The 14,862-nt window shown below is 38.1% G+C and overlaps 1 protein-coding gene across 1 annotated transcript in view; it reads right to left on the bottom strand.

Moving 5' to 3' along the window:
* The window catches only part of LOC129279527 (GPI transamidase component PIG-T-like), a 121,444-nt gene that overhangs the window by 72,861 nt on the left and 33,721 nt on the right, over positions 1 to 14,862 (bottom strand). The window contains exons 5-7 of the mRNA XM_064095649.1: positions 11,257 to 11,416; positions 10,431 to 10,628; positions 2,981 to 3,146 (exon numbers count right to left, since the gene is read on the bottom strand). Of these exons, the coding sequence (XP_063951719.1) occupies positions 2,981 to 3,146; positions 10,431 to 10,628; positions 11,257 to 11,416 (524 nt within the window). The remainder of the gene's footprint in view (positions 1 to 2,980; positions 3,147 to 10,430; positions 10,629 to 11,256; positions 11,417 to 14,862) is intronic.

The following is a 14,862-nucleotide window of genomic DNA, read 5'->3' as shown; positions in this document are numbered from 1 at the left end:
ACAGGACCACTAACTAGGTCACACTTTAAGTCGACTTTATGCAAAGGAACTGACATGAAATTTGGGCCAATACCTTGAATTAAGACTTTTTGGCATTCTCTGAACTCTCCGGAGGAAGATCCAAATCCCCTGGCACCATTAGGGAGTGTGCAGCCCCTGTATCCCTAAGGATCACCACTGACCTACCAGCAGCACCAGCCAAACAAGGGGATACTTCACCATCATACAAAAAGCTTCTAAAGCTTTCATCAACCTGCTTGACTCTATCAGCAAATACCAGACAAACACTCTCAACATCTTGAATGGGCTCTGATGGGACAAAGTCCATCGAGGGAACACTTGTTTGCTTGACAAAACCCATGTCTTTCTTTACTTTGGTTGGCATTCCAACCAATTTCCACCATGATTCTTTCAAATGTCCAGATTTATGACAATGAGAATAAATTTTGGAACGACTCTCGTACCTTTTGTACCCCCACTAGCCTGATTCTCGTTAGTGTCTTTGTCCTTGCTAGCATATTTTCCCTCACTTGGTTTATTGTGGGATTCAAATGACCCTTTACATGTAGCTTTCTTCTTCCAATAATTCTTGAAAGGGGGCCTATCTCCACTACCCTTATGTGTGACCTCAAATTCATCAGCTACTATGGCTGCTTTACTGACTTCAGTAACTCTATGGTCATCTAAGTGAAATTTAATGCCAAAAGGAAGACTCTTTTTGAATTCTTCTAGGACAACTTCCCTAGGGCGATCAAAATCTTTGTCAACTTTCAGTGATCTGTACCACTTATCGAACATCATTTCTTGTTCCCTAGCAAATTCAACATAAGTCTGGCCTGATTGTCTTGCATGTTCCTAAATTTATGTCTGTATCTTCTGGTACCAACTCGTATGCATTGAGAATTGTTTCATTCACTGTAGCATAGTCACATGATTGCATTTCAGAGAGCGAAGAATAGACTTTTGCAGCCTTTCCAACAAAAACACTTTGGAGAAGAGTCCAGTATTCCTCAGGCCAATTTAGTCTCTTGGCCACTTTTTCAAATGACCCGAAATATGTATCAACTCCCTCTTCATCAAATTTTGGCACAAGGCGAATGTTCTTCGCCACGTCAAATGCCTGGTACTCCAATATCATTTTCTCCATTTCTATTTCCTTTTTAAGGTTTTCTCTGATTCTCTCCTTTTCAAGGTTTTCTTTGATTTTTTCCTTCTCAACATTCTCTTTCATTTTCATTTCCATTTTAAACTTTGTCAGTTGAATCTGAGTATCGTTTGAAACAATCACAGAAGATTCAGACTCTTCTGTAAGCTTCATGCCTTCTTTAAACCTGCGGCTAGAGATACACCCAAATGATCACAAACTGCTATCAAATCATCTTTTCTCAGTGACTTCAAATGATCATATGACAATTTTGTCATTGCAAGCAATTCTTCAACATCAAATGTAGCCATGGTGGAATATAATAATAATGGATATTTAGAGGCGCTAAAAACAAAAAGTACCATAGTGCGTACAACGTATACAGCGCTAGTCTGAAGAAGCCTGCAGAAACGAGTAGGCAAAAGCTCACAAGGTAAAAACCAACTTGATTGTAAAAACAGCAAATACGAATGCACTGTATATAATTCATGGTCATATGTGATTCTCAGATATGCATTCAGAATAAAAAAAAGTTGTGGTATCTTAATGACCATTTTGAAGTTGCAAAAAACTGTCTGTAATGTAATGTCCGTAACGCTTGAACTGCCCTCAGGTGTTAACTGTTAAATAAGAGATTTTGTTGGATAAAACATCTGACAAATTCTTTTTTATGAAATGCTCTCCCCTTTTCACTTTCTATACTGGCTTGTACTTTCTTACAACTAACATGTATAAACCCCAGTGTTGAAATTATTTTTAGGGAGCCATTTTTCATTTTTACCAGAGCCATTTTCAGTTTTCGAGAGCCATTTTTTTTCATGATTCAGCGCATGGTTTCGCATCGCAGTTTGTCCTGCTTGTTTACAAATTCATTTAATGTTAAACATTGTTTATTTAATTGTAATTTATTTTTTCTTCATTGTTATTAATTGTTAAATTATCATTTAATTCATTGTTGTTAATTTACAATTACACGTAGGTCTAATCTTTATTGTTTGTATTTCGTATATTAAATTAACTGAACATTCTGGCTATTTCTTAAGAAACAGCTGAGCAAAAACGTGCTAATTAAAAGGATATAGAGGCAGCGATTGCATGAATGGCCTGCACGTCTATAGCCTATTGAGGCATTCAAGTGCAGTACTTACAAGACAAGACTTATACAATTTATGAAACGGGCCCCAAAGAGTTATAATTGTTGCAACTTAGCCATTACGGCAACTACCATGGAAACGGGGCTCAGCAGCCAATCAAAATCAAGGTTGCCATGGTAGTTGCCATAATGACAAAGTTACAACAGTTGTAATTCTTTATGAAACAGGCCCCTGGTGCCCAGGATATCGAGAGTTTGAAACTCGATAGACCTACGCATTTTTCTGAAGCCCCGCGCCCTTTTTTTTTAAAAATCCACTTAGTTACATGTCAGAATGTGACGATTCGTGGAAGTAAAAACTGCAGCTGCGCTGGCTGTCCGACCTCTATATGCAGTCATAAATTGGAGACTGGACAGGGGCGGACGGGAGCGATTTTCATGTTGGGAATCGCTCCCGTGTATTTTCAACCCTGATAAACCCTCATTTTGAGTTTTGGTGAATTCCAAAAAGTGTTAATTATTCATTGTTTCAATTTATTACTAAATTATGTGAATGTGTATGTTTAATAACTGTTACAATATGGATCACATGAAAAAAAACCTACTTTGCTGAATGTTATTTGCGATCATACATTAAAAATGTTTTTGAATTTTCACTAAATACCGGTAGTATTATATCTTGTTTTGCCAGACATAGATCTATAATTAACAATAGATATACAAAGCTAGAGGGGCAATCATACTTTATAAAGAATCCAATATTTGCATCTGGTGGGTACTCTGTCCATCGAAGAAAAGCCTTGTCAAAGTCAATCTTGAGGGTCATGTCAGAGGTTGCAGGAAGGGTTAATACGACCTCAAGAAGATATGGGTTGGACCGATCTCTACCAGGCACGTAAAAGACGTTATCTGAAAAAAATTGACATTGTTGAAAAATTAAGAATTAACAGTGAAAGGCAATTGAATGAGAACTGAGCTGCATCAGAAATGAAACCCCGCAAAATGAAAAATGCTTAAGCTTATACTAGCTTAAAGCTTAGAACATCTGATGCTAAAGAAAAATACTCAAAACAATTTCTTACAGAGCCACATTCCATTACGGAATATCAATATCATGTTTTAGCTTGATTCTTTTCCCATTTTACTCTCGAGACAAAAGAAAAAAATATTCCTATAATACCTGCCAAAAAGTTTAATATGCACAACTGGAGCACTTTGAAATTAGTTTTAGAGTGAATGCTAATCTTGGGGGTGTTTATGAAGCCGTTTGTTAGTTACAAATAACTTTACAAACAACTAAAACACATTCTTGGGTGCTAACAAGATTCTCATTTCAATCATAAAATCTATACAAGGTGTCAATTGTCTGTATCATGTGATATTAAGCTTATAATTGTGTATTAATTACTGCATAAGTGTTATGTAACAATGAGATGAAATGTTAATATTGTGTGTTACATGAAATGTTGTTTTAGCAAATGTAAGTCATTGCAGTTAAACAATACAAGTATTTATATAGTGCTCTTCACAATAATTGTATCGCAGCGCTTTACAAATGAGCAAAAGTAAAATTGTTAAAGAGGAATTAATGTTCTTAATGTCTCTTATGTATTTGGTTATTTCTATATGTATCATCTATGTATGTTCTATGTAGAAATAAAACATACCTTAGTAATGAATAAAACTAGCACATCAATGATGTGGAGCTCATCCAGCATCTCGCAACAAACTTTAACACAATTTTTAATTTCAGCTCAGTTAACACTGTAGTGAATTATATTGGTGACATAAATTGAGGAAACAGAATTGAAATTGATGAAGAAATGACATAGAAGAAGCATTATTTGTGATTTATGAATTAATTTTTTATTAATTAGCATACTTTTCTTGTCAAAATTTCTAAATTCTGTGTAGAACCTTGGTGAACCTCATGTAGCTCTCAGATGGAACAATACCAAAAACAAAATCAGTCACCAAATAAATAAGTATTTTTTGTGAGTTTTGAAAAATATGCAAGACAATATTTCAATTGGATTCAAAATTTTGTGTTGATGTTTTTCATCCCCACCTAGAGCAATCATATAATACAAACAAAATTGAAATTGATCAACAAATGAAGGAGAAAAAAGCATTTTTGTGATTTATGAATGAATTTTGCACAAATTTGCATAAATAATTTTCTAGTAAAAATTTCAAAATTTTGTGTGAAAAGTTGGTGACCTTCATGTAGCTCTACCAGATGGATGAAAAAAAAAAAAAATTGGTCAACAAATGAAGAAGAAGAAGCATTTTTTATGATTATGAATAAATTGTAAATTAGCATAAATAATTTTCTAGTCAAAATTTAACAAGTTCTGTGTACAAGTTTGGTGAAACTTATGAAGCTCCACCAGATTGAAGAAAAAAAAGATTGAAATCGGTCGACAAATTTAATTTGATTTGATTTATTTCCACATTCCAAAACTATATAATAATAATCATTAATTTGTATAGCGCAGCTTTTATATGGATTTATTCAGCTGCACTTGTTCAGAGCTCTTGTTACTTATGTCTACACAGCATATTTTCTTAACTTAAAGAGATATGTTTTTAATTTTGATTTGAAGAGAGTCAAGGATGGAGAGCTTCTCATATAAATTGGCAGGCTATTCCATTGTTTGGGGGCAGCAAGTGCAAACGCACGATCACCGAGTGTGACTTTTGTTTTGTGAAATGGGATCTGAGACAATAATTTATCTGTGGAACTTCGCAGGCTTCGACTGTGTGATTGGGTTTTAAGTTTGAGTAATTCTGTCATGTAATGTGGGGCTTGACTGATAAATGATTAATATACAATTAACAGAATTTTGAATGACATTCTTTGACGTACAGGCAACCAGTGGAGTTCTCTCAGAAGAGGTGTAGTGGAACTGAACTTTGAAAAACGGTAGATAAGTCTTGCACATGAATTTTTGACTCTTTGTAACTTAGAAATAAGACTATCAGGCATTCTAAACAATAAACCATTACAGTAGACAAGCTTACTTGTAATCAGAGCATGTGCCACTGTCAGAGGTAAATAGGGTTTTAAGCCTTGACCAACAGGTGCAGTCAGGAATTCCTAGGGCATCCACGGCATTACCACATTCCTTTGTGCAGGTTGTTAGGCTAATGCTAATTGAGCTGGTATTGAGATATGTGCTTGAGTGAATTCATTTTTAGAGGAGAGGTGTGTGTGAGTGTAAATGGTGAGAAGCTTGAGCAAGGTGTGCAAGGAGTGAGAGAGGCACGCCCAAGTTCCACCATTGCTTCTAGCCATGAGAGCCTGTCATGTTGGACTTGAAACTTGTTTTCTACCACGCAATCCTACAATTATATGGCATTATATGGCATTATATGGCCTCATTTTAGCAAGTTTTGACCTGTGGCTGGATTGTATGGGCAGGCAAATTCTCTGATTAGATCTGGGCAGTTTCATCCTGTGAGGAAATGTAAGTAAATTAATTCGTGTATTTTTATTTATCTCAACCATAATGTAGTCGAAAGTATCAATAAAAATAAGCTTCAGTGCAGGATATATAAAATGCAAAATATATGGAGTAACTAAGATATTGTAAATATTCGACATTACTGAGTAATGTAATTTCTCGCTGAGTAATTTAAATCGCAGGTGAAATCAGGTTTAAATAAAACTTTAGAGCAATGTATAAGCCAATTTGATTAATTTATGTTAGTCTTTTAAGTTTAATTAATAGTGATCAAAACCAGAAAGCATTCTTAATTAGGACTGGGTAGTTGATGTTACAGTATATAATATTTTTCAGGTAACTCCTTGGGCGGATGTCCAATAGAGCTACCCTACCGGGTGAGAGAAGTAGGCCCTTTTGTTTTTTATGTCGTCGTTAAACTGGCACAATTAGCAGCATGGAGCACTGATAAGGAACACGATGACACAGAGGATCGAGGAGGAAGGAAAATGCAGATAGAGATAGAGGGAGTACTACCACTGCACTAGTGAACAATTGATCTTGGTGATCTTTTGCAATGTATGTAAATGGGTAGTAGAAGTGAGATTTGACTAAAGAAAAGAAATATTGATCTTGGTGATCACCTTTCCACGTTTGGTCCTCGAGTGTGATAACGAAGTTTCCAATGATCTTGGTGATCAGTTGAATTGGTATAGTTGTGTCTTAGTGACAAGAGGATTGGTGTAAGTTGATATTGGTTATGATAAACCTCTCCATGTGATGCAATTGATGTAATAAGAAATGAAACTTTATGTTATCGGCACTCTTTGACATTGATTATTGGCAAATAAGTACATTTTCCCAAAGTTAGTTTGGTATTAGAATTACTGGTACGACGGAATAAGGGATACCGTCTAGCATTTTGAAATTTGAATATTAATAAGTGAGTTTTGACCAGACCGGCAAGCTTTGACGAAATTTATGAAAAACTGCATCCTGTTAATATGCAAGGGTATTAGACATTAATCATATAGAAGCTTGTAAACGATTATTTTTGTTTCATTCAAATTGGTTTGCATTTCTTAAAAATAATTCATATTGTACTATTTCATTGTATTGCAAGGAGATCAATCTTGTAAAGCTGTTCGCTCCATTTGTATAGATGTTCATTTAAAAGGCAAGAGGCTTACCCAGGTTATCAGTAAAACGGTTTGATTTATTATGTATAAAATGAAAAATGTATGATTGTCAAGTGGACAACGAAACCGAAATGGTTCTTTTGCCGATTTCTATCATTATATAATAAATTGATGATTTTTGGTTCGATATCTTAATCCTTGTCTCCCGGTATTTCATTTAAAGTCACTAACTCTGACATTTTTTTGGTGGAGAACCCGGGCAGGACAAAGTTGTATTATACAGACATCAGAGTTAGTATAATTTATGTTACATGTATTTCCATGCTCATTCGATTTTGAATCTTTTTACTGTTCAAGGTTTACTGTAAGCTTGGGCTGACTGACCAGACCTCGGAGCAATTTGCCAACACCATACGATTCCTTCAAGTGCTAACGGTCTTCCCTCTCTTCGGCGGTATACCTAGAGCTGAACCTAGCAAAAGATGGCAAGCATCGACACATGGCGTGAGGTAGGAAAGGAACTTGGAAGGGCGGTCTCGGGCGGTTCAGGGGCGATTTGGTTAAGTCTTTTGTTAACCGTGTGCTAGCTTCTGTGGGAAACCGGTGAAAACACGTTTAATGAAATTTTGGAAAATACAAGCATGCTTTGACCATTTTCTGTTCTATAGGTATTAAATCAAAGAGCAGATATTGAACTTTTTAGGCATGTGATTTTCTTTTTGAAATTCCAATACCCCCCGCCAAATGAGTTTTTGGTATAATTTCTTTAAATTATTTTGCTCACTCATGCCTGAATGAGGAATAATCCAAGTAATTTTAGATGAAAGAGGAGATTCTAAGCTTTACATTGGTAGGTCATTTGTCTATTGTTTTTATGATTAAGTTATGATAAATCATCGCTAAATCTCTTTTTTGTTTTTTGTGTGACGCATTGTACAGGTTGGGGACTCCTTGATTAAAGCTTTGTCATCAGTTCGAAATCTTGGTGTTGTATTTGATGAAAATATGTCCATGGATGCACATGTAAAGAAAATATGTCAATCAGTATACTATAATATTCATTATGTTAACATTATTGGAAAGTCCTTGACCATAAGTCTGCTGCTATGCTTATACACTCATTTGTACTCGATTAGATGTTGGAAATGCTCATCTTTTCAATGTACGTAGCCTCACGCTGCCAGGCTTTTAACTGGTACGTCAAAATATCAACATTTTTCACCAATTCTCCAAAAGTTACATTGGTTGCCAATCCGGAAGCGTATAGAATTTAAAAAAATTCTTCACAATTTTTCCTGCGCGCACGCAGCATCTCCCTACGCACGCACTATCCCAAGATCATCACGCAAATTGGCGTCCATTTCCTCTTATGAGCCTGAACGCAAGACATGTTGCCACGCAAGGCGAGGGGCCGGTGGGAGGGTTCAAATGAATATATCCAGTTATCTCGTTAATAAGAAAATAACGGTATTTTCATAATTTACTGTCAATAACTGGGATATATTCATTTGATTTGCTAGACCAACACAGATTCAACGTGAAGGGAGGTATGTCTAGACTAAAGAAAAGTGCGCAAAAAATAGGGAGATGAAGACACAAAGGCCGCTGCCTTAAAGGCAGAGGAGGCAAATAAGGCCTCACCCGAAGGAAAGTCCTTTAAGTAAAAAGGAAATGAAGGAATTAGGAGATCCCCAAAAGGCGGCCCTCAAGATGTCGTCTACGATGATTCCATTGAAAGGAGCCCAAGAAGTAGCGATACTTTTAGTATCGTGGGCCCTCGGCCTAGTGTCAGTAAGGAGAACATCATCACCAGCTGACTTGATCGTTTCAACAATCCAGCGTGAGATGATGTCTCGAGAAGCTGCCGCGGCTCGCGCGACAATACAAACAACTGGACAGAGTTGGGAATTGTCTGAAGATTGGCAAACAAAGACAAGGGTTGAAACAGGGAACCCACATTGTTTGATCAAAAACCGATTCAAGGACCCGGACACCAGATCCTATTACCAGAAGTTAAGGGATCTGGAGAGAGTTAAGGAACTCCATTGGAACAAGTGCAAACGACTGGTTTTCGATAACAAGGCGTGGAAGTCACGCCTAATCTATGCAAATCCCGTCAAATCTCCGGGAGCGATGCATAAGTATGCAAAGCTACGTACTGTATATGGTTACAGATAAACGGATACAAGGAGGGATCTCGACTGATAAACAGACGAAAGATGCCCTGATTACCGACCCAAGAGGGAGTTAGTCAAACGTCAAGAACGACCAACAGGCACCACGACAGACTAAACCATACAAGCTCGACGTTTGAGAAGAAAACTCAAGAGTTTGTAAGATTCGGATTGAGGGTATTAATCATCCGGAACCGGTGGGATGATAATCGCCGATGATCAAAAATCGATCCGACTTTGTTGAAAAATTCGACAAGAATCGTGATCGGAAGGACTGAAACTTGTACGGTTCAGTAAATGATCGATAAATCAATCCAAGAAGGGGCTAAAGACAGGGCTTATAAAAGCTAAAGTCGAGTCACCGGCTTAAAAAAAAAAGCCAAGCCGTTTCAACGCAAACGTAAGGAATGCAAGATATCTCAGATGCCCCCGCGTGGGGGAAAGCACCCAGAAGTGGATCTCTGTCTCATATGCGTGACGACAGACCATCTGCGGATTCTGATAGAGAGCTGTGGCAGGCCGTTTCCAGCGGCCCGATAAGGACATGGAACGACAGAGAGTAAAGGTTGAAGTAAACCACTCGTAAGGCAGTCAATGTGTCGAGAAAAACGACCGAGTGCCATCCTGCCAATAAAAAAAAATGCCACGGACCTGCTGTCTATGCGGAATACAACAGTCTGGTCAAACAGCTCAACTGGACGTGTTAGAGAATAAACACGGCTCGCATCACGACATAAACATGTGTTATAGATCGAGCGGTCGAGAGAGGACCCGGATCCCATCTCTCCCGTACTAAGATAGCACCCGCCCAAGGGTGCAGCGCCCGCGGGAGAGGTGGAAGGTGGCTTGACCCAAGCCACCATCGGCGTGAGGGCCCATAAGGCTAGGCTACGATGGATGTCCACTGGACGGGGACATCCCTAGCCGCAGCGAGTGTAAGCAACAATCAAGAGATGTCGGTCAAGAAGACGCTCTGAACGAGTGTTTCCACTCTTCCCGAAAATCGGGAAATTTCTGGAAATTTTGACTTTTTCCAGGAGAGGTTCAGGAAATGAAAAAATTCCAGGAAATTTTGGGAAATCCGAAAATTACAATTAAACGTAGAAACTATCAGTATTCAGGTTACATTTAAATGATTTTTTTACATCCATTACGTAGCTCAAAATTTTCCGCTCACGCTCTGCGCTCGCATTTTGTAATTTGTTCCTATTTTTAAAGAGGGCGTGAACTAAAAATGCTAAATTCCTAAATTCCTATGAATCTAGTGTTTTCACACAGCCGCTACACAACCACTATCACTCTACGCCTACGATCTAATGAGTTCTGGAGATACCCTTTTTTTACGAGGTCAGTTCCAGAGAATTGCATTTTTAGTGTAATGATTCTAGTTACCAAGCGCTCCCCCCCCCCCCCCCCCCCCCCCGTCTTTCATACCTGGTTCAATAATTCTGTCCCCAATCCTGATCTGCAGTGTGTGTAAATAGAGCCTCATATACCATGGAAATGTCTCAGTGTAAATTACCTTGAACGGTTGGTCAAGGTTGTTCCGTAGGAGACAACTCACCCCTCCCTTCTCTTGACCATAGCCAGACAGGTAGCGATATGCCAATAGAGGGGGTGATTTAACATTTCCTAAAATTAGAAAAATGATAAGATATATTGATAAAATAGGTAGATGGCAGGAAATACATTTCAAATATGAGATAACAATGATTGTGCGGGAGCAGTCTGATGAGATGTGTCAGGTTTTATTAATGATAATGCAACAAAAAGATATACGCTGTATATTCTTATTGAACACATAAACAAACTCGAGTTATAAGAGTCAATGATAACCAACCCTAAAAATCAAATATAAGTCTAACATCCCTTAGCAAAGCATTGATCTACATTTTCCCACTCCATCAAGGTAAGGTAAATGGGAACCAGGCAGGAATGTATCCTTGACATGCAGGCATACTAAAGCTGTGGTAAGTTGTTGATCGTCAGCAGTGTCAGACATAAGCACTACATAATAACCTGCATTCATTATCGTGACCAAATGGGAGCTTCTGATTGGTTAAAAACCAAGCTGCTTTTTAATAGTTTCAATACTACCATTTGTGGGACACCCCTGGATTTTTAACATGCTAATTCAAAATCTTATACCTCAATAAAATATATCTCATTAAAAAATAACTCACGAAGTTGTATTTCAATATCTTTAATATGCTTGAGAAGTTCACAAGGGTTAATGAAAATGAAGTTCATATGAATTTACCATAATTGAGTTGTTTTGTCCAGGTGAGAGCTACATTAAGTGTGCCTTTTCTTGCTGACCATTCCTTGACATCATAGATAGCATAAACAATGCTCCGCTCCCCAGTAGATGAGATGATGGTTTCAGAGGGGGGAGGGCTGAGGGTCAGGAGGTTAGAAGACTTGAGAAAGAAAGAATAAATACAACTCACACTTTAAAATGAAAGATTCCATCTTATACAGTAGTCTATTAACACAATAATGCCAACTCATTCCATCACATTTCAAATTATGTATCAATACAACTTAACTACAGAAATGAAGGTTTGTCATAAGAAAACCATAGTGGACCTTGTAGTTGAATTAAGAAAATAGAAGGCATTAGGCCTATAGACAAAATTAAAACCTATCCTGGAGACATCTAAATTACTAATTGGTGTGGCAAAAATCTTATAAAATGGAATACACCGACTTTACCATACACTGCATCCCACAAAAAAGGAAACCGATTTTCAGAGATATCTTTCAAACTCATCAATTTGTGAGTTTAAAATTTGTGACTAAGAGAATAAGTTAAATCTACTCTTGATTAGAGACAAAATACGTAGTGGAGCAATTTTCATGGAAGATTTAAACTGACCAAAGCTGAGAAATGGCAGAAACAATTTGCCCAGAAATATGAATTCACACTCATTACAAATTTGAGTCAAAGAAAGATAACAATGAACTAACAATTAAGAGTGTCACTGTGATCGTGACCTTTGACATATTGACCTCAAAATCATTAAGCTTCCTGGGATCCATGCTAGTATCATAACCACTAGATTATATGAGCTTAGGTTAAGTTAAACTAAAGTTAACTCTTTGCCTGCCACGTACACTATCCCCCCTGCGCCACATTAATTTTGGGGTGCCACATTCAGAGGGGGTTTGCGTGCACTGTCTTATTCAACTTGTAATAACTTTTTACTGGTTTGTCGTATTGAAAAAATTGTGTAGCAAGGTTTTAGAGAAATGAATACTCTTGCCAATGGTATCATGTTTGCTATGTATAAGATCATAGATTTTAAGAATCTAACTTTACATTCTGTTTCCAATTTTTCGTTTAGGAGGGTATTTTATACCTCTTATATTCAATACTTTCTAATTCAATACTTTCTAATGAAGGTTAAATTTCTAAGTTAGTCCATTGAAAAGATGTGTTCTTTAGCTTTCATTACATACCAAATCCATGTCTTTGTGGTCATTATGAGCTAAGCAGTTTAGGATTGAAATGGGGCATTCAAAAAAAGTAAACTGACAATGAACTAAACTCTTCTATTGAAATTGTCCCTGGCTACTTCTCAATAGACTTCCCATCATGGGAGACTTCCAGTCTATTGATACTTTGATCCCCTTATTGTTATAGGGAGGTGGCAATTTGTATCATTCTTTTATTACAAGGAAAGCAGTGCAAGCTATTGAAAGCTCATCGAAATATATCCTAAAGCAGTTCAAAAAACTCAATTTTACACGAAAAATCTCTATGTAAATAACGTCGGTGAAAGCTATAACACGAAAGCTAGATTTGTAAACAATGCAATACACGCGTCGCTATTGTATGTGTGTGCACACAATAACAATTAAATGCGTTCCGTATGCATTGTGTGCGAACTGTGACTTGAGTCGTCGTTGGCATTCCGCTGTATGTGCCGCGAGTCGTCCGTGGCGGGCAAAGAGTTAATGCGTTTACAAGGATTTCAGAAGGGTAAGATGAAAACATGTTGGTGTGATCTTGACCTTTGACCTCAAAATCAATAGGCTTTCTAGGTACCATGGGAGTATCATACACACCATATTATATGAGCCTATGTTAAGTTCCGAAATTCCCGTCACGTGTGCAATGTTGCTTGTTTGTGGGGTGAGAGGGCTGTATGTTGCGATGCGTGTGATGAATGGTATCATGTTGACTGTATGGGAATGGATACGGCTTGTTATGATGTATTGGTCCAGCATGATTCGATGTCGTGGACATGCGGCTTACCTAACTGCTCTTCCAGCCTTTTCTCACATTCCTCTAACTCAAACAGATCAACATCTATTAATAGCGACTCAGTTAATGATTCTAGCAATTTCTCTAGTACACATTACGAAAATACACCGTTTGGGGTTTCACCGCTGTTGGGGTCGCAAACTGCGGTAATAGACCCCATTTTTCGTTTAATACTCTCATTTCTCATTTGAACATTTCCAAGCCCCGATAAACCCATCTTGGCCAGGTAATCCCCGTTGTCTCAATTTCACCTCCACTGGCCAGTAAAGCCAAGGACGAAATGATAAACAACAGCTGTGCTATTACGTAAGACTTCTCTGCCTGAAGAAGGAACTTCGGAATTAAATTATTGTCTTCGATATTTAATCACGTTTTCAAAGGCATATTGTATTCAGACATCCAATATTAGTCCTTTTTCAATTTCGAACGAAGAAAATCGACCTCGAAATAAGGAAAATAAGCGAATAAAAATTAGGTTATGCTTTGCATGCAGGGACTGCCCTTAAAGCGCTGCGCACACGATGCATTCACCGCGTGTATGACACGTTGCAATCCATCGTGTGTGACCCCCTGCTGTGCTGGGCTGTCGCGTTATCTTCAGACCGAGGTCAAGAAACAGGTGTTTTGATACTTAAATTTCTTGCTTGGGGGCAGTTCGGGATTATAGTGGTTGGAGAAGAGAATTGGTGAAAACGATCTGGGGTATAGCCTTCTCAAACGGAGGTATTTCGTCATGAGATGATGGCGGTTGTCAAAACAAGACACCGCTTGCTACGTCCTCACCACACAAGGATACAGGAAAACAGACTAACCCCTATGCTAGAAGTAAGAAGAGTCTAACCAATGCTAGGGAATACAAACCACTAAAAATCTTAGTGATGAACTTTCAGAGTATTAGAAACAAGATAGCAGAATTACACACTTGTCTAGAATTTGATAACCCTGATGTATTGTTAGGTACAAAAACTTGGCTAAACAGCTCCGTGAGTAGTAATGAGATCTTCCTAGATAACTACAATGTTTATCGTAAAGACAGAGACCCAAACAGCAAAGGACAGGCATACGGCGGTGTGTTAATTGCGGTCAAAGAGAACATTACTGCTATCCAAAGGTATGACTTAGGCTTAGAAAATGACAGTGTATGGATAGAAATTAAAATACATGGTGCCAAACCAGTGCATGTTGGCTGTTTTTATAGGCCCCCTAACACAGATAAATATTACCTGGCTTCTCTTAAGAACTCACTAGGTAAGGTGAATGTAGATCAGTACAGCAATGTCTGGCTAGGTGGCGACTTTAACCTAGGTGACATCATTTGGGATTCACAAACCGTAAAGTCAGGATCGCAGAAGGCGTCAATGTGTCGAGACCTTCTCGATATAGCTAACGAGGTTCTAGGACAATTACCCCCCGGACAATTACCCCCCGGACAACTACCCCCGGACAATTACTCCCGGACAATTACCCCCCGAGGAAAATTACCCCCAGGACAATTACCCCCTGAGGACAATTACCCCCCCCGGACAATTACCCCCCCCCCCAGGACAATTACCCCCTGAGGACAATTACCCCCTGGACAATCACCCCCGAGTACAA

Source organism: Lytechinus pictus, chromosome 2, assembly GCF_037042905.1.
Source record: "Lytechinus pictus isolate F3 Inbred chromosome 2, Lp3.0, whole genome shotgun sequence".
NCBI classification, from domain to species: Eukaryota; Metazoa; Echinodermata; class Echinoidea; order Temnopleuroida; family Toxopneustidae; genus Lytechinus; species Lytechinus pictus.
Note: the sequence above shows the minus strand (reverse complement) of the source record. Positions and strands in the feature narration are given on the sequence as shown.